The sequence below is a fragment of the Pinus tabuliformis genome, chromosome 4_2 (genome assembly GCF_031772625.1).
Source record: "Pinus tabuliformis cultivar Carrire ecotype Pingquan chromosome 4_2, CPIR1, whole genome shotgun sequence".
NCBI classification, from domain to species: Eukaryota; Viridiplantae; Streptophyta; class Pinopsida; order Pinales; family Pinaceae; genus Pinus; species Pinus tabuliformis.
Window position 1 is genome coordinate 833,656,629 of NC_142304.1, and position 23,127 is coordinate 833,679,755.

General features: G+C 43.8%; 1 protein-coding gene across 2 annotated transcripts in view; it reads left to right on the plus strand.

Annotated features, from left to right (window-relative positions):
• CLC-F (chloride channel F) overlaps positions 1-23,127 on the plus strand; it is an 89,034-nt gene that overhangs the window by 2,754 nt on the left and 63,153 nt on the right. For both annotated transcript variants that reach the window (XM_089424283.1, XM_089424284.1), the window contains one exon: positions 21,740-22,142. In XM_089424283.1, coding sequence (XP_089280409.1) covers positions 21,740-22,142 — 403 coding nt within the window. The remainder of the gene's footprint in view (positions 1-21,739; positions 22,143-23,127) is intronic.

The window sequence follows — 23,127 nt, forward strand, 5'->3', positions numbered from 1 at the left end:
TGTAGAATGATGAATTAGATAGAAAAATCATAAAAACATGGATTAAACCATACAACATCAATCATCTAGAAGTTATAATCTTCATCAATCACGTTCACAAGTTACAAGTTCTCATTTATATAGCATGTAAGGGTGCACATAGCCAAAATAACATCGAGTGAAATCCATCTTTGAACCGAAAATACATCAACCAATAGGCTCTAGATGGCCTCTAGCATCCAAAAAAATCATGCTACAACAAATAGCTACATATCATCAAAATCATTGCCTACCTTGGGATCTTTGTCATTTATCACCCTTTAATAATTAACATAAGATAGAAAAATGTAGCATGTCAAGTCAAGATTTTGTTTGAGTGATGGGTACATTTTTAGTAGAGTCATGATAGAGGAGTTCGACAACCAATGTCACTAACATCAAGGTACATAGAGGGCTTGGTGCTCTTGATTAAATATGATTCCCATACCCTAGCACATGACAAAATCCAATGGAAACATTGCAATCTCCCCAATCGAGAAATCCTGAAAAAATGATAAACCTGTGAGATTTTGAGTGAGATCTAAAATTCTACTTTCTCCATATGAAATCCAATGAGGTCGGAACCACTCTCAAACATCTTGAGTCATTTCATGGTAATGTTAAAAGATAAAGGACAATGTCACTTTTACTTTAAGAATTTAACATTACCATGAATTGCATATCAATACTGGGGACATAAGCTTGAATATTAGGCTGCCCTACTCAAAAATTTTTGTTTCTTTGAAAAATAATTGCATTTTGAACACCTTTATGACAATTTTTGTGAAAAAACAAGGGAGCTTTTTGTTTGTTTGTTTGTTTGCGGGAGCGCGCTCCCAGGTCGCTTCTGCTCGGAACGTGCTCTGGGAGCGATTCAAAAGGGAAGGGGGGTGGGCGCTGCCCCACAACCCTGTGTTAGACACACATGCCTAGCGTGTCACATGTATCAACATGTTTGACAAGTTGACACACGCCACATAGGTCTCCCCCAAAAGTGTCATGTTTCTTATTTGACAGTCAATCATGTAATAATTGGCTATCAAGGAATGCTGGTTTAAAGTATATATCTCTATATTCTTCTCTTGTCATGCTTGTATTGAATAGAGGGTGATGTTAGTCCACGTAAAACCTAGCTATATATCAGTACAATGATAATTTGGAAGAGCATTTACTCTAGTGTTTACAGAATTTCATGAATAGTGCAAGACAAATTACATATATCCATATTTTGTTGAAGCACCTTCGACCTTGCCTAAATAAAAAGTTGTCCAAGATTGAACTTCAAATGAGACAACTTTACATGATCTCCAATTGTTCAATGCTTTTGCCTTTCTAGCTCCTTATATCCATCATAGCGAACGCTACGAACTTAAAACTTTTTTCCATTAGAGCCAAGTCTGTCATTGATAGGCTTGTTCCCTATGCTTGGAATCTATGTTGCACTAAACTTGTAATTGGTTGTCCTTTCTAAAACGAAGATGACATTCAAAACGAGATTTATCAAAATCTTAGAAAACTGGGAAACAATGACTTTTTGAAAAGCAGAAATTCTCAAAAAATCTAAAGAAATAGATTTATTCATTTTCAATAACAGATTATTAGGAAAGATTAAAGTGTTAAATATTTCAATAAAAATCTCATTCATGTATTTAATCCATAAAACAATAATAAAATTTGTTGGACAAAGAGTAGTGCCAAAAGATCAAATTGCTGCAGTTTGGGACACAGTTGAGGATGATGAGTTAGTTTGGAGAAAAGAGATGGGAAAGGAGGACCAAGGAGAGGTTAAAAGAGCAAGGAGGAAGAATGAGATTCTTCATGTCAGGGGAAGAAAGGCTTGAATCATATCTAGTGCTTTAGGTGTATCGTGTGACAAGCACAATCACTATGCTTCTTAGTGTCTTGAGTGGAAGAAGGGAAAGGGCAAGCAATGCTAGTGGCACGAGTTTCTAGGAAGTGTAGAAGCTTTAGGTGTTGATGGGTTAATACTACCTTCACCTTGGTGTTGTATCTTTCCTTACAGATAGTTTCAAGTGTTGGATGGTATGTGGACAATGGACCTTTCAAACATATGACTTATGACAAAAAGATCTTAGATTCTTAAGTAGGTTTTAAGAGCGAGAGGGAGGATTGCGTGTGGATTAAGTGATGATGCCCTGTATCTTGTTAAAGTATTGGGCTCCATATCTTTCTAGATGCCTTTGGGTGATCTTCTTGGGTTGGATTCTATCTTATATGTTCTTGAGTTAATGACATCCTCTAGACCTTGGAACATCTGCCAAGTGTATGGTGCAAGTGTGGAGCCGACTGGGCATGGTGAACCAGGTGCATCATCCTCATCCAAAAAGGTGGAACACGAGCAATCAATGATCAGTGCTGGGGATCCATGAAGTAATATCTGCTATGGTGGAGGTCTATGGCTCTTAATGCTTACCCTACAACTTACAAGTGCCAATGTGGCCCTCTGGAGGGCTAGGACCCTGTATAGGGAGACTAAGCCCCAAATGAAGACCCACCTACAATCCTACATAAGATCCAACGCATCCCCTTGCCCTCCACTATAACGAGTCATTAGAATACTCAAGTAATAAAACTTACAAGTCATGGGATCAATAGGGCTAGGACCCCGTATAGGGAGACTAAGCCCCAAATGAAGACCCACCTGCAATCCTACATAAGATCCAACGCGTCCCCTTGCCCTCCACTATAATGAGTCCTTAGAATACTCAAGTAATAAAACTTACAAGTCATGGGATCAATGGGGCACTTCATGGTGGCATGCCCTTCCATAGTGGGCTTTGGCATGTACAAGTGTCTCCAAGCTTAATAGGGGGTTAACCAAGGACCTTATTAGGTGGTTTCAACCTCTGAAGGGGGTGACATGTGTATGGTACATCCTTTATGTATTGTCCCTTCTCGATAAATTTCTGCTAGAAGAGATCTTCCATTTTTTCCATTTTGGAGCTAACACATTTTTGGGGTACCAACTTAGGTAAAGTGGGTCAAATATTAAAGTTGGTGGAATGTGGGGGCCACCCCTCAAGGAATATGCGCCTCTTGGGAGAACAATTGATTTTGTGAAGGGAGGTCGAAATATTTGGAGGGACCCATAAGGAAAAGTAAGGCAACAATTATAAATAGAAGGTTGGGGGCAACAATTGGCACCTTTTGATAATTTGACATTTACACATTGCTGTTCATGCTGTTCAGCTGTGTCACAAGTTTTGTTTAGCACAAAGTTCTCCAAGGGGAGAACTCACCCTTCTTTCGGTGGACTTTGAGTGCCACCCTAGGGAGGTAAATTTGCTGCTACATTTGAAGGGAGGCTTGTGGAATTTTGGGAGCATCTTTCAGCCATTCCCCTTAGTTAATTCATGCTCCAGGGATGACACAGTAGAGGATCTCGTGCCACTTATTTCAGCTATTTTCCAGGGGGTGTTTGCCAAGAGAAATTTAGAGAAGCTGCTCCAGGGGAAGACTAAGCTTTGTCGAGAATTTCGGGGCTGGAGATTGCTGCCTTTGAGAGGGATGAATTTCTCTTTCTAGGGCCTATGCAGAGGGTGCACTGGACAAATTTGTGTGGTGTTAGGCTCAGCTCTCGAGTGCCGAAATTTGTGGTAGAACGCCTCTCCTACTATAGGGGAAATTTCCTAAAACACTTCCTTAACAGATTGAGGAGGAATAAGGAGGATTTCAACAGATTTCATCACTTGGGGACACAGTCTTTGTTCAGGAGGGCGTAGTGCCAAAATAGGGCTATTTTGGAAGGTTGGAATTAGCCAAATCCCTTCTTGGGTTTTTGTGGGTTTGTTGAGAGGAGTCCGGGGTTAAATTTGCAGAATTTTCCGGGTAGTATTTAGGCCAGGAATCTCCTTTTGTTCGACAGTATGTTTTATTATTCAACTGGTAATTGCAACATTTTGTGGGTTTTCCGGGTGGTTGGTTTGGGGTAGATCCCTTTTTGGGATTGGATGAGTATTTTTGGGAGAAGCTACAACGACATTTTCATGCGATTTCAAGCATCACAGAGGGTCATTCTCAACATTTCTAGTGCAACATCAGTTGCCAATTTGTGGGTCTGCGTAGAAGGATATTGGGCCCAAGTTTCCTATCTCTTGGGTTCATCTCCTTCACTTGGGTTTGCTCCAGCTTGCTTAGGCAAACCCAGTTGCACTTGTTCCTTGCTATATGTACTCCTTACAACTCATAATTTAATAAAATGGCTCACCTTATTTGCCAGCTGTGGGGTAGCCAACTAAATCATGGGAGATTTGAGCATGTATGCACAATGACGGGTTACACCATACACCACCCATGGCTCAAGGGAGATTCAGTATGCAGGAATTCTGTGGTGGAATCTGCTGGAACGATGAGAGGTTGGCTCAGTTGAGGGAGATGTCATACCAGATCCATCCTTGTCCTTATAACAGAGACATTGGAGGTGCACAGGCCGTGGGGGTACAACCATCTACACCATATGGGGAGAGTTGACAAAATCAGGGCACTAAATCTCCTAAAAGGGAGCAGATGGGTCAGGGGCAGTTAGAGGGTGAGACCAGGAGGCGATTTTGCTGGTGGAGACCTGGCTTTAGATATCATGGGTTTGAGGAGGAGGAGGTCGAGCATGATGCCGAGGGTACACAGGGTCATGAGGATCACGTACGCAGGGTCATGAGGAACACATAGATACACCCAATGTGACACAGGAGCCACCCTTGCGGGAGTTTCCTTTTGTAGCCCCGATTGACACGTTGGTGGAGACAGTTGGGCACAGACCCATAGGACCTTCCATTGACGAGGTGCAGTAGGCGCAAAGGTATCCAGAGTTGTGACAAAGTTCCCAGATGACTGCTACCTGCAACAGCAGGGAGAGCACCTTGAGGAGCGTGAGGTAGATGAGGATGTTATGCTTGAGGATCTACTTGTTGTGGGGTGGCTCAGGAGTTCTGTTGAGCCCATGATGGAGGAGGATAGGCAGTGATCTTTTGGACCTGCCATTGATAGGGAGCAAATAGATATGCAGGCAACTTGCAGAGTTGCAGTACTTCCATTTAGTAGCTCTCTTCAGGCTTATATAGAAGGGGCTTGCAGTGTTGTTAGGTTACCTCTGCACATTAGAGGGAGAGTGGCTGAGTTACCTAGACATATTGTATATGTTGACCAAGATAATGAGATGAGGCAACATGAGTTGCATAGGGCGCAACACTTGCAGAGTGGAGTTGTTACGTATATTATGCTCCTGCATTTGATCCCTCTGATGGGGTTGGATGGCGAGAGGTATTGAGTTGGTACCCGATGGAGTAGATTAGGTGTCAAGATGTATCCATGGCCATAGTTTGGCAGGGGCCGTGGGGTACTAGAGGAGCTCGAGGGCCAAACTATTTTTGGGATCCAGGTGGAATTCCCCATCACATCATGGAGTCATTTGACAATGGTAGTAGCTGTGTGTTGGATCTGGGGATTGAGGGCACACACACCCACAATTTTCTATCAGAGTTTCGAGCAGCACTATTGTCTAGCTGGATCGAGAGGGGAGTAGGTGGACTCCGTGAGTTGTCTTGGCATGTGGATCAGGCATGGAGCCACAAGATGATCACCATACTCTTGTAGGGGCTGATCGAAGGAGGTGACATTAGCAGGCCACCAGGCAGAGCATTGTACGGGGTTGAGGCTTTCCTACTGATATGTGGGGTGTAGAGGACACCAGACAACAACACCTTAGTGACACCGCTGTAGAAATTTCTCATTTCCCACCCCGGTTTTCAGTTTCTCCTTATTTCTCCCATATAGTTAAATGCCCTTTCCCATAACCATACATTCAACAAGCTGGAAAAAATAAATATTGCTGAAAACACAAATTCTGGAAATTTTACAGAATGCTGGAAATTGCAGAAATAAAAATCAGCAGTAATAAACAGCCATTAACACATTTGAACACTGATATTTTTGGTCAATGTGACCCTGGAAAAACCCCCTACAACTCTTGGGGAAAACCAGTTTGAGAGCTCTTCTTTATTTCTGGAAAATGCCTTTTTACAGTGAGAGAAAATGTTCAGCAAAAATCAACAAACAGACTTCTACAACTTATCTCAGCCTTGCTGATACACCACTGCTGATACTCCGCAGCTGTTGCTGTTACACCGCGGCTGTTGCTGTTACACCGCTGCTGTTGCTGTTACACCGCGACTGTTGCTGTTACACCGCGGCTATTGCTGTTACTCCGCTTTCAGCTTTGCTGTTACACCGCTTTCAGCTTTGCTGTTACTCCGTGTTCAGCTTTGCTGTTACACCGCTTTCAGCTTTGCTGTTACTCTGCGTTCAGCTTTGCTGTTACACCGCTTTCAGCTTTGCTGTTACTCTGCGTTCAGCTTTGCTGTTACACCGCTTTCAGCTTTGCTGTTACTCTGCGTTCAGCTTTGCTGTTACACCGCTTTCAGCTTTGCTGTTACTCCGCTTTCAGCTTTGCTGTTACACCGCCCAGAAATCTCCCTTGCTCTCTTGCTCTCCTTCTCTCAATCTGCTCATGAAAGAATGAATGATCTTTTCCTCCTTTTCCTCCCTTAACCCAACCCTAAGTGACTTTTGGGTGATCCCTAAATCCAATGGCTGAAATAGATTTAGATCAATGGCTGAGATTAAATGCTCATTTAAATCTCACCTTCTATTTCTTAATTCACCCCACTTTAATAAAGACCCACTTAGTCATTTATTTCCAAAGTCACTTTTCCTTTCTAATTTTTCATTGACTTTATAAAAGTCACTTTAAAATTAGACTTAGTAACTTTATCACTTAAAGTCACTTTTAAATTAGATTTAACTTTATAAAAATTATAAAGTTACTTTAGGAGAAAAATTAAATTCTTTTTGGACACTTTTCCCTAGGCCAAAGATCAAACCCTAAGGGAACCACCTGTCCTCCGGTACCAAATTTCAACACTCCCTCTTACCGAGGAAGGTGTTCCTCACCACACCCATCTTGTCTCTGAAGTAGACATGCTTGCCCCGTGGTAAGGCTTTGGTAAGAATATCTGCAACCTGCTCATCAGTGGAAATATACTCAAGCTTCACAGCTCCCTTCTGAACATAGTCTCTGATGAAATGATATCTGATCCCGATATGCTTTGACCTGTCATGAAATACTGGATTCTCCGTGAGTTTAATGCAACTCTGATTATCACAGTAAATCACTGAAGGTCTCAATGGCTGACCAAATAAGCCAAACAACATCTTGCGAAGCCAGATGGCCTCACAACTAGCTAGACTGGCTGCCATATACTCTGCTTCCGCTGAACTCAGTGCTACTGACTGCTGCTTCCGGCTGAACCATGACACTACTACTGAACCCAACCCAAAACAGCACCCTGAAGTGCTCTTCCTATCAGAAGCACAACCTGCCCAATCAGAATCAATGTATCCTGCCAATCTCACTCCATCTCCCTGCCTGTAGTCCAAACCATAATCCACTGTCCCCTGCAAGTACCGCAAAATGTGTTTTGCAACCACCCAGTGAACCTTCCTAGGCTCACACATAAACTGACTCATCGTGTTGACTGCAAAACAGATATCTGGTCTAGTGTTGACCAAATACATCAAGGAACCAATCAGCTGCCTGTACAATGTGGGATCCACCAACTCGGAATCCGAAGCATAAAGCTTCTTCCAGTTGGTGATCATCGGTGTCGACATGGGTCTACAATCCTCCATGTGGAATCTGCTAAGGATGTCCACAATATACTTCCCCTGCCGCAGGAAGAAATGCCCCTCCTCCTGCCACACCTCCAAACCCAAAAAGTAATGCATCAAGCCGATGTCCTTCATCTCAAACTCCGCCTCAAGATCTCTCTTGCAGTGCTCTATGAGTCTCTCTGCACCTGTAATGATCAAGTCATCCACATACAGCACCAGAATGAGAGGCTCCTCACCAATCACAATAAAGTAAAGGTTCGGATCTGCCTCACTCTTTGTGAAACCCATCCCCTGCAAATATGTATCTATCCTGGAGTACCAAGCTCTGGGAGCTTGCTTCAGGCCATAAAGGGCCTTCTTCAGTCTGCACACATGGGACTCCTTCCCATGCACCTCAAAGCCCTGTGGCTGCTCAATGTACACCTCCTCCTGTATGAAGCCATTGAGAAATGCGGTCTTCACATCCATCTGGTGGATCTTCCAACCCATCTCTGCTGCTATCGATATAATGGAGCGTATCGAAGTATATCGAGCCACGGGAGCGAAGGTCTCCTCATAATCAACTCCCTCTACCTGGGAGAACCCTCTAGCCACAAACCTTGCTTTGAATTTCTCAATGCTGCGATCAGCAGCATGCTTTACCTTGTAAAGCCATCTGGAAGTAACCACGGATTTGCCCTCAGGCCTCGGCACCACCTCCCAAACATCATTCTTCATGATAGAAGAATACTCCTCCTGCATGGCCTCTCTCCAGACCTGCTGGCTAGTTGCCTCCTCATAGCTAGAAGGCTCAGAGTCAAGGATGCTGGTAACCATCGCCATATAACTACAAAACCTCTCAGGTGGTCTACTCTCTCTGACCGGCCTCTTCGGCTCAGCAACAGATGTGGCATCTCTCAAGGTGTCCTGAAGCCACTTGGGCTTCCTCTTCCCTGAGCATGCTTCTCCCATAGGAGAATGAAACTCCTCCTCCTCATCACCATCAGTAGCCTAAACTCCTGATTGTCTATCTGCTGTCCTCCTGCCTGCACCTGAACCTGTAGAAGCTAAGGTACCGTGTGAACTGTTCATCAGTGGACTCCCTAGTGAACTGCTTTGCATGCTGCCCGGAGCACCACCCCTCTGGCTTGGCGAGCCACTGCTCACTGATGGACCTGACATCCTCATAGATGTACCTCCGGATCCTCCTGATCCCTGCCCACTGGATCCCTGCGACTGACTCAACTGCTGCTGAGGGTCTGGCTGATCCAGATACTCTAACTCCCGTGACCTCCTAAAGGCCCTGTCCTCCTCGAACTTCACATCCCGTCTAACAACAACTCTCCTCTGTGCAGGAATGTAAATCCGAAAGGCCTTTGAGGTCTCACTGTAGCCCGCAAAGATACCCTTCTCTGCGGTGGGCTCTAGTTTGGTCCTCTTCTCCTTGGGTATATAGGAGTATGCAATGCATCCAAAGATATGAAGATGACCAAGATCAGGCTTCTTCCCAGAGAAAGCCTCCTCCAGAGTCATGTGCCCCAAGGCACGATGCAGACTCCTGTTCTGCAAGTAAACAGCTGTGTTGCAGGCCTCTGCCCACAAGAACAATGGCAACCCTTGATCATGTAACATGGCTTTGGCAGCCCCTATGATGGATCTGTTCTTCCTCTCCGCAACCTCGTTCTGCTGGGGGTTGTAAGGAACAGTGAACTTCCTCCTAATGCTTGCCTCCGCACAATAGTCAACAAACTCTCCAAGGGTGTACTCTCCTCCATTGTCCGACCTGAGGGACTTGATCTTCCGACCTGTCTGTGTCTCCACAAGAGCTCTAAACTCCTGAAACCGCTTGAAGACCTCACTCTTGGTCTTCAAAAAATAAATCCAGGTCCTCCTGGAGTGATCATCAATGAATACAACATAGTACTCATATCCACTCAAGGAAACATGAGACATCCGACCGCTCACATCTGAATGAATCAAATCAAGTATCCCAGTTGCTCTGCTGTCACTGCTGGGAAAAGGGGATTTGGCAAACTTGCCCATCGCACAACCTCTGCAAATATCAAAGTGATCAGTACTGAAATCTGGCACACCTGTAGTGATCTCCCGCAATGTCCTCAAGGCTCCATGATACATATGTCCCATCCTGCGGTGCCAAATCTCACACAGCTCAGAACTGCTAGCTCTGCTGTCGGTACTACTGCTCAATGCCAAAAGGGGCTGGAATGCAAACTTGTACACCTTTGCATGGCGTACACCTATCACTCTAGCTGAATCAGCTGGAGTGCCCCTGGGATACATCAACACCTGTCCTCCCCTGAACAGTACCTCATATCCTCTGTCCTCCAAAGCTGAGACGGATATGAGGTTCTTCCTCATCCCTGGCACATAAAGAACCTCTGACACCTTCAAGGGAGGTTTGGACTCCCTCTGAAATGTCACTGTCCCCACCCCGACTGCTCTAACAACTCTGTCATCACCGAGTACTACCTCAATATCAGTGCCACTCTCTGAAAGCTCTGAGAAGTACTCACGGACTCCTGTCATATGACGTGAAGCCCCACTGTCCACATACCAAATACCTGAAGATGCTCCACTAGTCGAGGGAAAAGCATGCTCCCTCTGAACCTGTGTGGCAGGTGATCCTGCACTAGAGGACTCACATGTAGTGAACGCAAACTCCCGGTCAAAACGACCTGCAAAGTCCTCAATCTCTGCGGAAGCTGCCACGTCCTGGTTCTTCCCCTTCTTCTTCTTCTTCTCCGGACACACAACTGCATAGTGTCCCATCTTCTGACAATTCCAACACTTCACCTTGGAATAGTCCTTCTGTGTGTTCCCCTGTTTACCTTTACCTTTGCCTTTGCCCCCACCACCGCTTGTGGAAGCCTGCTTCTTCCCTTTGCCTTTCTTGCCCCCTGCCACCAGTGCTACGTCCTCATCCTGCTCAATTGGCTTGGCTGCCCCAAGCTGTCCTTTACTGATCTCTGTCTGAATGCAATCATCCCAAAACTTCTCCCATGTGGGAAGGGTCTCACGTGCACAAACCCCATCAGCAAAGTTCAACCATGAACGGGGGAGGCCATTCACTGCAATCCGCACCAACTCAGTGGGTGAAATGGCCTCTCCAATCGTTGCCAACTCATCTCTCACATTAGTAATCTTTGTGAGATATCCAACTGCACTATCATTACCCATCTTAATGTTCTTCAGCTTCTCCTTCAGGACCATTTTTCGGTTCTCATTGGTACTCTGGTAGAGATTGGACAATGCTGTCCACATCTCATGGGCATGCTTTTTCCTCTCACATGAGGAATGCAATGGTCTTTGATTCCGTCTAGAATCAACCTCTTACCCTTGTTGTTCTTTTTATTATAAGCAGCCAATTGAGTAGCATCAGTAGGCACAACAACAGGGTTCTGTGTGGTATGCACCATGATATCCCAGACTTCTGCCTATTAGATCTCTCTAAGAGGATCAGGAGGGGAGGCCCACCCATTTGAGGTCATGGAGGTGTGGTAGTAGAGATGGTGACCCTGATAGGATGTAGGTTATTGCACACTGACTAAGCCTCTGGCTATGACATCCTGTGGTGTATAGAGATATGCAGCGATGAGTGCCTTTTGAGTATATCCATAAGGGCTTGCATACAATCACAGAGACGCTGGTTGTTGTCCCTTGATGCCATCACCACGAGCAGTAGGGCGCAAGAGACTCACTTGAGGCGGATGGATGTGACCTCGAGTATCATGGACATGAGAGGAGTTTTCTCGTTGGGGCAAATGAACTATGCGCGTGTTGGCACGTGGAGGCGTAGGGATGACATGGTATGTTGTAGAGGTAGCATATGCTTCGCCCCTGAGTCCCCCTCGAGGGTATAACTATGGGGGATTTGTATGACACACCTTTGGCAGGTAATTCTGGAGCATTGCAGGGGCATGCGACACAGGGGGTGATAGACTTGTTCTACATGAGGGCATGTAGGCTTCTGGTAGTTTTTGGGTACACCAGCCGGGGACAGGATGGTAGAGTTTTTCGTATGGCCAGGCAAGAGTAGGGCCATGGGATATGCATGAGATTATCCCTTGATATATGGAGCCTATACCCGCAGGGGTCAGAGGTGAGGCGTGGATGGATGACAACAATTGTCAGAATTATGTCGCCACAAACTTGGGAACTAGGGTTTCAGTTGATGAGTGAATCACTCCTCTTCGAGATGAGCATGACCTTGACAGAGAGAGATCTAGCTCACTCTTGGGTCAACACATGGGATATCACTGAGGTTTTCTCCGCACTGTGAGGCGGGTATTCCCTGTTGTTGCTGAGGATCGAGGCTAGCCATGGGTTGGGAGCAATGTTGCACGAAGCGGGAGCGAAGCAGAAGCGTTTTTTGGAAGCGGGGACACCGAAGCGTCATTTTCCAAAAATCTAGGAAGCAAAGCGTCCGCGGAAGAATCTGCTATATATATATATATTTTTTATATTTTTTTGCATTTATACTCAAAACAAACATCCCAAATACCAAATTAATTGTAGAAGACATGAAAACATGCATATTTTTGCATAAATCAAGATAGATATGGCATCCATGATTCCATTGTAGTTACTAGTATGTACATCAATCATCTATATTCTAGCTATTACAAACATACATCAAATTTTTAAGCATATTATAAAACATAAAACATTTAAGCATATTATAAAACATAAAACATAGAGCATATTATGATTTATCTAGCAAGTGAGCAACTGTCAACATTTGTCATGTCCAAAATTCAAATAATAATGTTTACAAAATATGTCACTTGGTCACCGCCAAGCCAAAGAGGTTCAAAATTCAAATTCACAAGTCTACAAGTCTAATGAGTAATCTATGACAAAAAGTAGTAGGTTGTGAATATATCTACTAATCTCTCCTCCTTCCACCATGAATAGAACGTGGTGGCGGGCCTCCACGTGGTGGCAATGAAGAAGATGGTTCCTGTGGAAGTCGTGGCACTGAAATTGATGAAGAAGAACCCCCTGCTGTTGGTGTTGAACCATGGAACCTAGGAACCAAGGGACTAGATGGGGGTGGGGGTGGCATATCAACATGATTATCATCATCCTAGAATCGCTCAAAAAATTCATGCAAAAAAAAAACACTAGTTAACAAAAAAATTAAAAACATGAATTAGAGAAATGCTTTATAAGGGAAAATTGGAAAATTCATACCACAATGGACATACCTGGATAAGAGCATCCTCTAATTGCTCTAATCGCAACACTCCATCCTCCAAATTGGGCTCCTCTGGATTCTTGTCCCAAATCAACAAGTCTTTATTAGACTTTGCATCTTCACAGTAATGGGACAACAATCGCAAGTTGTAATGAACATAAACCAAGCTCTCTGCCCGGTCTAAATTCAACCTGTTCCTTTTAACACTGTGGATGAAAGAATAAGAGCTCCAACACCTCTCTGCAGAAGAAGTGTTTACTACCTGTGATAGCACCCGCAATGCCAAACTCTATAGAAGTGGAGTACCCCCTCCATGCATGTTCCACCACTCAAGAGCAGGAAAAGTCTCTCGATCTTTAATTGCATGCATGCTCCCAAATGGACCAGTGTTGAGCGTATAGTTGCTCACCTGTCTCTGTACCAATGCAGCCTCCTCCTCATCAGGGATTAATTTACTCAATGCAGCCATATATTTTTTGTCAACCTCTTGTTCTTGGTGTGGTTTTCTCCTGCTTCCCCCCCTAGGTGCTGGTGTTGAAAGCCATGATGGATGATAGTATTTAGGTGTCAAAACATATGCTAATGCATGCAATGGAACATTTAGCATTTCCCATCGGTTTTCCACCTCTACACGAATATAATTGTACAAGGTGGTATCTCTAGGCTCAACAATGTCTTTAATCTGCCCCAACATGCTATCCATTTGCTCATACACCTCCCCAATTACTGGTCGATCTGAATCTGCAAACTTGATCATGTAATAAATTGGTTTGGTGAATTGCAAAACATATTTAACCTGTCCCCAAAAGTAACTGTCAAGAACAGTGTCCTTGACTGCATTAGCACCATCTATGTCAGTGTTATTTTCATCCCATGTTTCAGCACACACCAGATTAGTTAAAGCTTGTCTCACCTTCACTAGCCGCCTAAAGGTGAGGTAATAACTAGCAAATCTTGTCTTTGCAATTTTAAGCAATTGCAACTTGGAGTAAGTGCCATAGAAGTAGTTTACTCTTGTATGCCCTGTGATGAATTTAATGAGCTGCTTCCCTCTCCTGTAAACCTCAACAATCCACCCACATTCTTTGTGTTTCACAATATCATGCATCAAAAGGTTCAATGTGTGAACTAGGCACCCAGACCAAAAGATGCGTGGATGAGTACGCTCAATAATTTTTCCTGCTGCCTTACAATTTGCTGCATTATCTGTGATCACTTGAACCACATTATTCGGACCAACATCTTTGATTGATTTCAATAGGAGATCTGCAATGTTTTGTGCAGATGCAGTGATGGAGGAGGAGTCATGACATGCAATAAATACTGCACCACTAGAAGAAACACCAAGAACATTTATCAAATGTTGGTTTCTAATATTTGTCCACCCATCTGATACAATGGATACCCCAGAATCTACCCACTCATTTGTAAAACGTGTCAAAGCTCTTTGAACCTTAGCTTTTTCTCTTTCTAATAACACTGTTCTAGCTTTCTCATAGTTGGGGGCCTTGTATCCTTTTGGGGCTTCATTGATGGCCTTTACCATTTCATGCCAATAGGGAGAGCGAAGCACATTGAATGGTACACCGCAAGCACAAAGAAAACAGACTATCTTTCCATCCACATCATCCCTCCCAGCAACATTAAGGAAATCCCCTATTGTTCTTCTACCTCCAGAGCTTGCAGAAGTACCATGAGGAGATGAGCAACTACCAAATTTAGAGGTTGCACTTGATTCAGAATGAGTTTTTTGTTTCTTGTTTTTTTGTTGTGCAGCCATCTCTATTTGGATGTATTTTCTTCTTTCTTCAGTTGAAATGTTTGGGCAAATTTGTACCCCCACAGGACCCTTTTTTTCATCACTGTCCAGCACCCCACAAAGATGCCTCCTCAGACGGGTATATGAACCACAATATGGTTTTCCTCCATGACAACCATGAGGGCACACAAATTTGTAAGATCCACCACCCTTTCCCCCATCAAGTTTGGTCACATAGTTCCACAAGGGTGTTGATGTAGCTTTCCCATCTTGTGTTTCAGTGTCCCCTTCAGGTTCATCCCCTTCCTCTTCAAACACTTCCTCCTCATCATACATTGGGTCACTCCTATTGGGACCATCATCACTGTCCTCTTCTGTTTCTTCCCTTCTATTCCTATTCACCTTTGCCATCATTAAAACCAAGAGTGGAATGATACATAGAAGCCAAAAGAACACCATCTTGGAATATGGATATAGGTGGTGGACAACCTGTAAATAAAGGAGCAAGTAGAAACAATGGGAAAGAGTAGGAGAGGGAGGAGAAAAATACAAAAAAATTGTCAAAAAAACAAGGGAGTTTGGGGTTTGAACTTACCTCTTTAGCTCTTGCAGATGAAGTCCTCCAAGCTCTTGCTCCAAGCTCCTCCTCCTTCTCCTAGCTCCTCCTTCTTCACTCCTCCAAGCTCTCCTCTCTTCTCCTCTCCTTTCCTCTCTTCTCTTCTCCTCTCCTCTCTTCTCTTCTCCAACTCTCATAAACTCAAAGTGAGAAAATGAGGAATGAATGGGGGCTTTATTCTTTTCATTCCTCACCTTAACCTCACTCTAACCTCACCCTAACCCACCCCCTTAATGCTGAGTTAACATAACTTAAAAAAAAATTAAAAAAAGAGTGTCTTTTTCCCTTGCGCGCGCCCTGTTTGGCCGAAGCGTACGGAAGCGTGCGCTTCCTGCTCCGAAGCGCCGCGCTTCTGAGGCCCGAAGCGCCGTACGAAGCGCGCTTCGGAGGCATGGAAGCGGCGCTTCCGTCCGATGCTTCGAAAATTCCAGGAAGCGGCTTAAAAAGCCGAAGCGCCGCTTCCGATGAAGCTTCCTAGGCGCTTCCGTACGGGACGCGCTTCGGAGCTTCGAACCGGGGGGGGGGGGGGGCGGTTCGTGCAACACTGGTTGGGAGGCTCGGGTATTGTTGAGTTGTCCCCGCATGTTGGGCATAGCTTTGCTCATTACCTATATGGTGGCCGAGAGATACAGGAGGGGAGGACCTAGTACGAGCATGTTGGATCGCCGGTTGTGACTAGAGATCCGCAACGTAAGCATGGCAGTTTCCTTTAGCGATCAACATGGGATCTTGGCTTCTCAAGGCTTGGCAATTCAACCCCCTTCAGGGACGTGCTAGTTTCTACAGGGGAAGATTGTATAGGTCTTGGGGCACTATGCTAGTATGGCAAGATGATTGGCACATGTGGTTCTTAGCGGTCATTGGCAGCCTGGCAGGCAACAGGAGTTGGAAGCGATGGGCCTCCAATCTGGCTGTGGGATCCAGGGATCCATTGGGTTAGAGGATTACCTTGTTTTGGGAGGATCATGGGGATGATAGAGACAGGATTGCATCCTCCTTCGGATGACAGGTTGAAGACCATCAGGATGATCATTACGGGTTGAGGAAGGTCTTTCTCCCTATTGTTTTGACAAGAGACTGGGCGTGGAGACCTTGGCAGGGTGCCCTGGCAGGATAGACCTACGCACAGGGGAGTTGCCCTTATTTGGTTTTTTGGCAGAGATTCGCTGGAGTGGATGACCTTGCAGGAGCATGAGAGGGTCGCAGTTATGGTCAGATCGATGCAACATCCACTTGGTGGAATCACTTTGAGATTAGTCTCGGACCCGGGAGCTACAGGGTTGAGCAGTTGTGTTATATATTGGGGAGAGTGGGTTCTCATAGGGGGGAGGTCACACGACTTTGCCATTGGGACCCCGTTTGATAGCAAGCACTTAACTTCCTAGGGACCAGTTAATACGGGATAGCACCTCACTTGGGTCGCTATATGACTTGTAGGAGGTGTCCGTGATTGATAGACCGAGACGAGGGATCTACTTTAGGGGACTTGGCTTGTATCTTTGGGAGTTCCCTCTTAACGTACCCATGATTGATTTTCTGGTGGGACAACCTTCTGAGGAATTTACAGGGGTTTGGCAACATCGAGGTGCTTTGCTTATCGACAGGAGGTGGGAGGACTCTCACGCCCCTACACCTAGGGATTGCGCATGCAGCGAGGGGTGCTTCACATTGAGCATGATGGCTTGGGTCCATAGTATCTGGGGACTCCTTTATGATAGGTCAGCGCATGGATCGGGAGTGGCTCAATGGCACAATTGGGACCCCGGTATTGCTTGCACTGATAGTTGGGTCAGCCGGGAGAGAGAGCTTGTTCGAACATTGCTTGCGGACAAGCAATTTTTGGCGGGGAGGTTTGTAATGTACCTTCTCAATAAATCTTTGCTAGAAGAGATCTACCATTTTTGCCATTTTGGAGCTAACACGTTTTTGGGGTGCCAACTTAGGGAAAGTGGGTCAAATATTAAAGTTGATGGAATGTGGGGGCTACCCCTCAAGGAATACGTGCCTCTTGGGAGAAAAATCGATTTTGTGAAGGGAGGTCAAAATATTTGGAGGGACCCACAAGGAAAAGTAAGGCAACAATTATAAATAGAGGGTTAAGGGCAACAATTGCCACCTTTTGATAATTTGACATTTACACATTGTTGTTCAAGTTGTTCAGCTGGTTCACAAGTGTTGTTTAGCACAAAGTTCTCCAAGGGGAGAACTAACCCTACTTTCGGTGGACTTCGAGTGCCACCCTAGGGAGGTAATTTTGTTGCTACATTTGAAGGGAGGCTTGTGGAATTTTGGGAGCACCTTTCAGCCATTTCCCTCAGCTAATTCGTGCTCCAGGGAGGACGTAGTAGAGGATCTCGTGCCACTTATTTAAGCTATTTTCCAGGGGGTGTTTGCCAGGAGAAATTTAGAGAAGCCGCTCTAGCGGAAGACTAAGCTTTGTGGAGAATTTTGGGGTTGGAGATTGTTGCCTTTGAGAAGGATGAATTTCTCTTTCTAGGGCCTGCGCAAAGGGGACGTTGGACAAATTTGTGTGGTGTTGGGCTCAACTCTTGAGTGCCGGAATTTGTGGTAGAACGCCTCTCCTCTTAGAGGCGAAATTTCCTAAAACACTTCCTTAGTAGATTGAGGAGGAATAAGGAGGATATCAACAGATTTCATCACTTGGAAATGCAGTCTTTTTGTTCAGGAGGGCGTAGTGCCAAAATAGGGCTATTTTGGAAGGTCGAAATTAGCTAAATCCCTTCTTGGGTTTTTGTGGGTTTGTTGAGAGGAGTCCGGGGTTAAATTTGCAGAATTTTCCAGGAAGTATACAAGCCAAAAATCTCCTTTTGTTTAGCAATACATTTTATTATTCAACCAGTAATTACATCATTTTTTCGGTTTTCCAGCTGGTTGGTTTGGGGCAGATCCCTTTTTGGGTTTGGATGATTTTGGGAGAAGCTACAATAGCATTTTCAGGCGATTCTGGGCATCACAGAGGGTCATTCTCAACATTTCTAGTGCAACAATAGTTGCCAATTTTTGGGTTTGCGCAGAAGGATATTGGGCCAAAGTTTCCTAGCTCTTGGGGTCATCTCCTCCACTTGGGTTTGCTCCAGCTTGCTTATGCAAGCCTAGGTGCACTTGTTCCTTGCTATATGTACTCCTGACAGCTCATACTTTAATGAAATGGCTCAACTTATTTGCCAAACTTCTTAATGTTTTTGATGGTGCATGCATATTCATGATTTTATTTGCTATAGCCTTGTTCATGTGTCTATTATTAGCTATAAATTTCAATTTGGAACATTACACTTTAAGTGGTAGGTGGCAAATGATATAATAATGGAATGGAGTGGGGATCAGGGGAATCATCAAGACCACATGTCAAGGTTCATGGGTATGTGAGTGTAGGAGGGAGAAAATCGTGGTACGTGAGTTACCCCAACCTTTGTTTTTCCACCCTTATTCATATGCCTTTTCCCTTTTATTGATTTTTCTTCATAACTGCTCGGGGCTCCAGGGGATGAGAGCATGATGTGTAACATGTAGCAGTGGATACGCCCTCGAGGTGGGGCGGTTCATCGCCCACTAGGAGTTGGGACAATCATGGGTTCTTTAATGATAGAGGGGGCTCATCTAAGGCCCATAGGAACCAAGGTGATGGCCATGGATAAAGGGGTAGAGCTCATGTTTGGCTTTTGCCCACGCGCTAAATTTGTATGCCCTGACCATCTTCTGCATTTTGTGGTACATTTGCTGTTGAGAGTGGCCAAATTATGCTTTTTATTTTCTTTTTAGTTGCATCAACCTCCGGGTATTGTTCCAGGCCCAACCCAAGGTGTGGACAAGGGGAGGGGGAGGCTAACCCTATGTGGACCTAGTGGACACATGTGGACCCAGATGGGAAATAAAATGAATGGGGCTAAAATGAGTGGAACAAGAGTGATGTAGGTGGTATCGGGAAGCAAGACCACGCAACCAAATTCAGGGTTTCCCATGTAGTGCCAACCCAAAAGGCAAATGGTCAGTAAAGGAGATTCCACGGGACTAGGATACAAGGCTAACCACGAAATCGGGCAGTGGAGACAAGAATACAAGCCTAACCCACTCTTTCCATCGAATCCCCACACCAATTCATGCCCAAAAGTGCCCATGAAAAGTAAGGAAAATTACTCAACTATTCCAATGAAAAAGCCATACCTTTGGGGTCGTGAGGCCCACCTTCAAACATACATTCATAATAGATGGGCGAGGGACCAGATGGTTGGCTCAAGTGGCAGATAAAATGGCACATTGAGCTATCCGACGGCTGCAAGGGGATGCTCGCTGCCGGCAACCATCTAGGAGAAAATTTTTCTCCTACATGCACTACCCATAGGTGGTGGGTAATGGGTCCCTTTGCCGAATTTAGTGCACTTCTAAATGTAGCAGAACCCTTCCTTCTCTAATTCCAATTAACAATGATCTCCTATTATTCCATAAGCTCATCCAATCTGCTAGCACAATTGAACTTTTCCTCTTGAAGGAGTGGTCCTTGCAACTAGTCATAATTAGGGCCCCTATATCTCGAGTCAATAATAGTAGCGGCTTCAAACATTGACTGGTCGAATAGATTGTTCTTGGCATCATTGAAAGAAATTTTATTCCACAGAGATCATTTGGCTACAATCTTGTTGGCTTCTTGCTTTCTAAGCAATGAACTATTAGAAGGTTGTGTACTAGGAAGGGTTCTTAGAACAAGTAAAGGTGAGCTTGGTGAGGGATTGTGAAATATGTCGTTGAGTATTATGTTTCACATCCTTGAGTTCCCCCAACCACTGAGAAGCATGTGGTTCTTGAGCTTCTTATTAGAAGGTTGTGTACTAGGAAGGGTTCTTAGAACAAGCAAAGGTGAGCTTGGTGAGGGCATTGTGAAATATGTGGTTGAGCATTGGGTTTCACTTCCTTGAGTTCCCCCAGCCACTGAGAAGTATGTGGTTCTCGAGCTTCTTGCAATTCGTTTGGGTGCAATTTTGAGCCTTTGTGATTCCATCTCATCTTTCTTCTCACTGATAACAAGAGTCGATTGAGGGAATATAGATGACTTTTGGGGTAGATGCAAGAACAATTTTCACTTCACACCCTATAATTTTGCCAAGTTGGTATTTCAAATGGCTGATTCAGCCGTTCATTTCGTTCGCACACAACTTGCAACTCAACCTTTGTTGATTATGAGGGTCAAGTGGCTCACCATATTCACATAGTGGGTCTAAAGCCTTTGGCATTTTCCAAGGGCATTGATTAAATTGGGGGCACAAAAAGAAATGGAAATTGACACAAAAGAATGCTGCAAGTAAAAAAATATGACCCTAGGTAAGTGTTAAATTTTTCCATTAAAAATTGATCAGAAGAGGCAAATGTAATGGACATTGCTGGCCCTGTACTAAATCTCAGAAAACAAACAAAATGCAAGCATTAGTTTTTATGCATTGTTGGTAATGTGGAAACATTAGATCAGAATAAATTGCCACTATAGAATAGCTCTACTAATGGTGATGAAAATACTCTATTTCCCTTTGTTAGCTTAATTAAGGATGGTGAGAAACTAAAAATTGGGTCATAAAGGGTTATTGTCATGGATATGGCAATATTATCACAAAGATTGTGTTATTTTGATTTATTGCAATAATATCAATAATTTGAAAATATCGTGATTTTTTATGGCATTTGTATAGGCAACTTCTAGTACAGAGTACTGCTCTTTAACTATGTTTCATTTGGAGATTTGTCACGTCATCCTTGGATGTTAAGAGTATTGGATCTCTGATTTTTTATGATTTGTATAGGCACCTTAAGCAACTTGTGATATATTGTGATATTGGCAACACTAGCACAGACTCACAGAGTACTGCTCTCTAAGTTTGTTTGAGCAGAAAATGTTTCATTTGGAGATTTGTCACGTCAGCCTTGGATGTTCAAACTAATTCATTTTAGAGCTCCTCAGATTACACAGCTAGGCCCCCCTGTCCTTGAGTATTGCTCGTCTGACATCATCAGATGGGGAGTTGACCCGTTTGCTGTGATTGAGGACTCTCCTGGAGAGTCCTCTTTTTCTTCTTTCTCCCTTCATTCTGCTTCTAGCCTTCTAGTTTCAGCACACCTCGATGTCTGCATTCTATGCTTGACATGGTTTTGTTTCAGCACACCTCGATGTCTGCATTCTATGCTTGACATGGTTTTGTTTCAGCACTACTTTTATATTTCTATTGGTTAGTTTTTTAGCTCTTCTTCTGCTTTTGGTAGACTGGTGATATCAGTTGCTTTTGCAATCCCACTCTGTATTTACACTGGGAGTACTTTTCAGTCCCATTATCCTATGTATTGAGGTTATTTGTTGGACATTAATGAAATTATCTCATCTTTGCATGTTTAGTTAACTGATTGTCCCATGTCATTGTTGTTGAGTTTATTTTGGATAATTATGTAGATTCTCCTATTTCAGGTACATATAATACACGAGTGGGCATGGGCAGGAACACCACAGGAAGGTGCTGCTTGGCTTCGTTTGCAAAGACTTGCTGATACTTGGCATCGTATAATGCTAATTCCTGTAACTGGTGGAGTTATTGTTGGTGTTATGCACGGGCTACTGGAAATTATTGACCAGATTAAGCAGTCAAGGCCGCATCAAAGGCGGAGATTTGATTTGTTAGCTATATTATGCCCATCAATTAAGGCAATTCAGGCTGCTGTAACTTTAGGAACTGGTTGCTCTTTAGGACCTGAAGGCCCTAGTGTGGACATTGGGAAATCTTGTGCTCATGGATTTGCTGAAACCATGCAAAATAATAGAGAAAGAAGAATTGCTCTTGTTGCAGCTGGTGCAGCAGCTGGAATATCATCAGGTACAATAACTTTCTTTCTTTTATTTTGTCCATTTGGTAGTCTTGAGGCTAGCTTTATGCATTTTCAAAATGTATTTCATAAGAGTGTGCAAATGACAAATTTACAGTGCTCCAAATGCATACATAGTTGTTGACTTTATATAGATCCATAACCTTTAAGCCCCAAGGGTTAGCTCAATCGGTAGAACCTTCGAATCAAGGCATGTTGCCAAATGGGGGCCATAGGTCATAAATTCATATCCCGTAGAGTCCCTCGGGGTTGCCAGCTAGGCTCCATTTGGATATATCAAGGAAGAGGGATCCCATGACGTTTTCCTTGGAAGAAAGATCCTTAACAGGCTTTTTGACTATGTAGTTTTATCAAAGAGCAAAGATCATAATGTTGTAATATTACTCCTTGAATTCAACTAGAATGAATGATATTCTGTGTTAACCACCACCAGTTCTATTACAGAGTGTTTTATTTATCTATAGTTAAATTCATGTGTGTGCCCATAATCGGTTAGGTTCCTATTTGTCCGAACTTGATCCAGTCCAGTTCACCAACTGAAAAATCATATTTACCTGCTGAAAGTAATTTGGCACATCATTTTGCCTCAAACGTGTTGCCTGACTCAGGGATGGCCCGTCTTAACAAAGTTGTTAATATGATGTTGAAAAATCAGAAGTCTTCGCAAGAATGAGTGTTGATTAGGTCTTTGGTTTTTCTCTGATAATGTACATGCTATGTTATCTACCTAGAAGGTTAAATAGTTTCCTTTAATATATATATCTATATATAATAAATATTTTAAAGGAAAGAGCCCGATGGACATTTATATATAGTAAGACTATCAATTTACACTATCAAAGAACTCGATATATAAATTTTCTATGTGTCTACAGTAGCCAGCCTCCGTGCAAGTCTTTGATGCCATTCCTAGTCATTCCCACTTCTTATAATGCTGCATAAAACATTTGGGACTCTTGCATTTTGTACTCATTA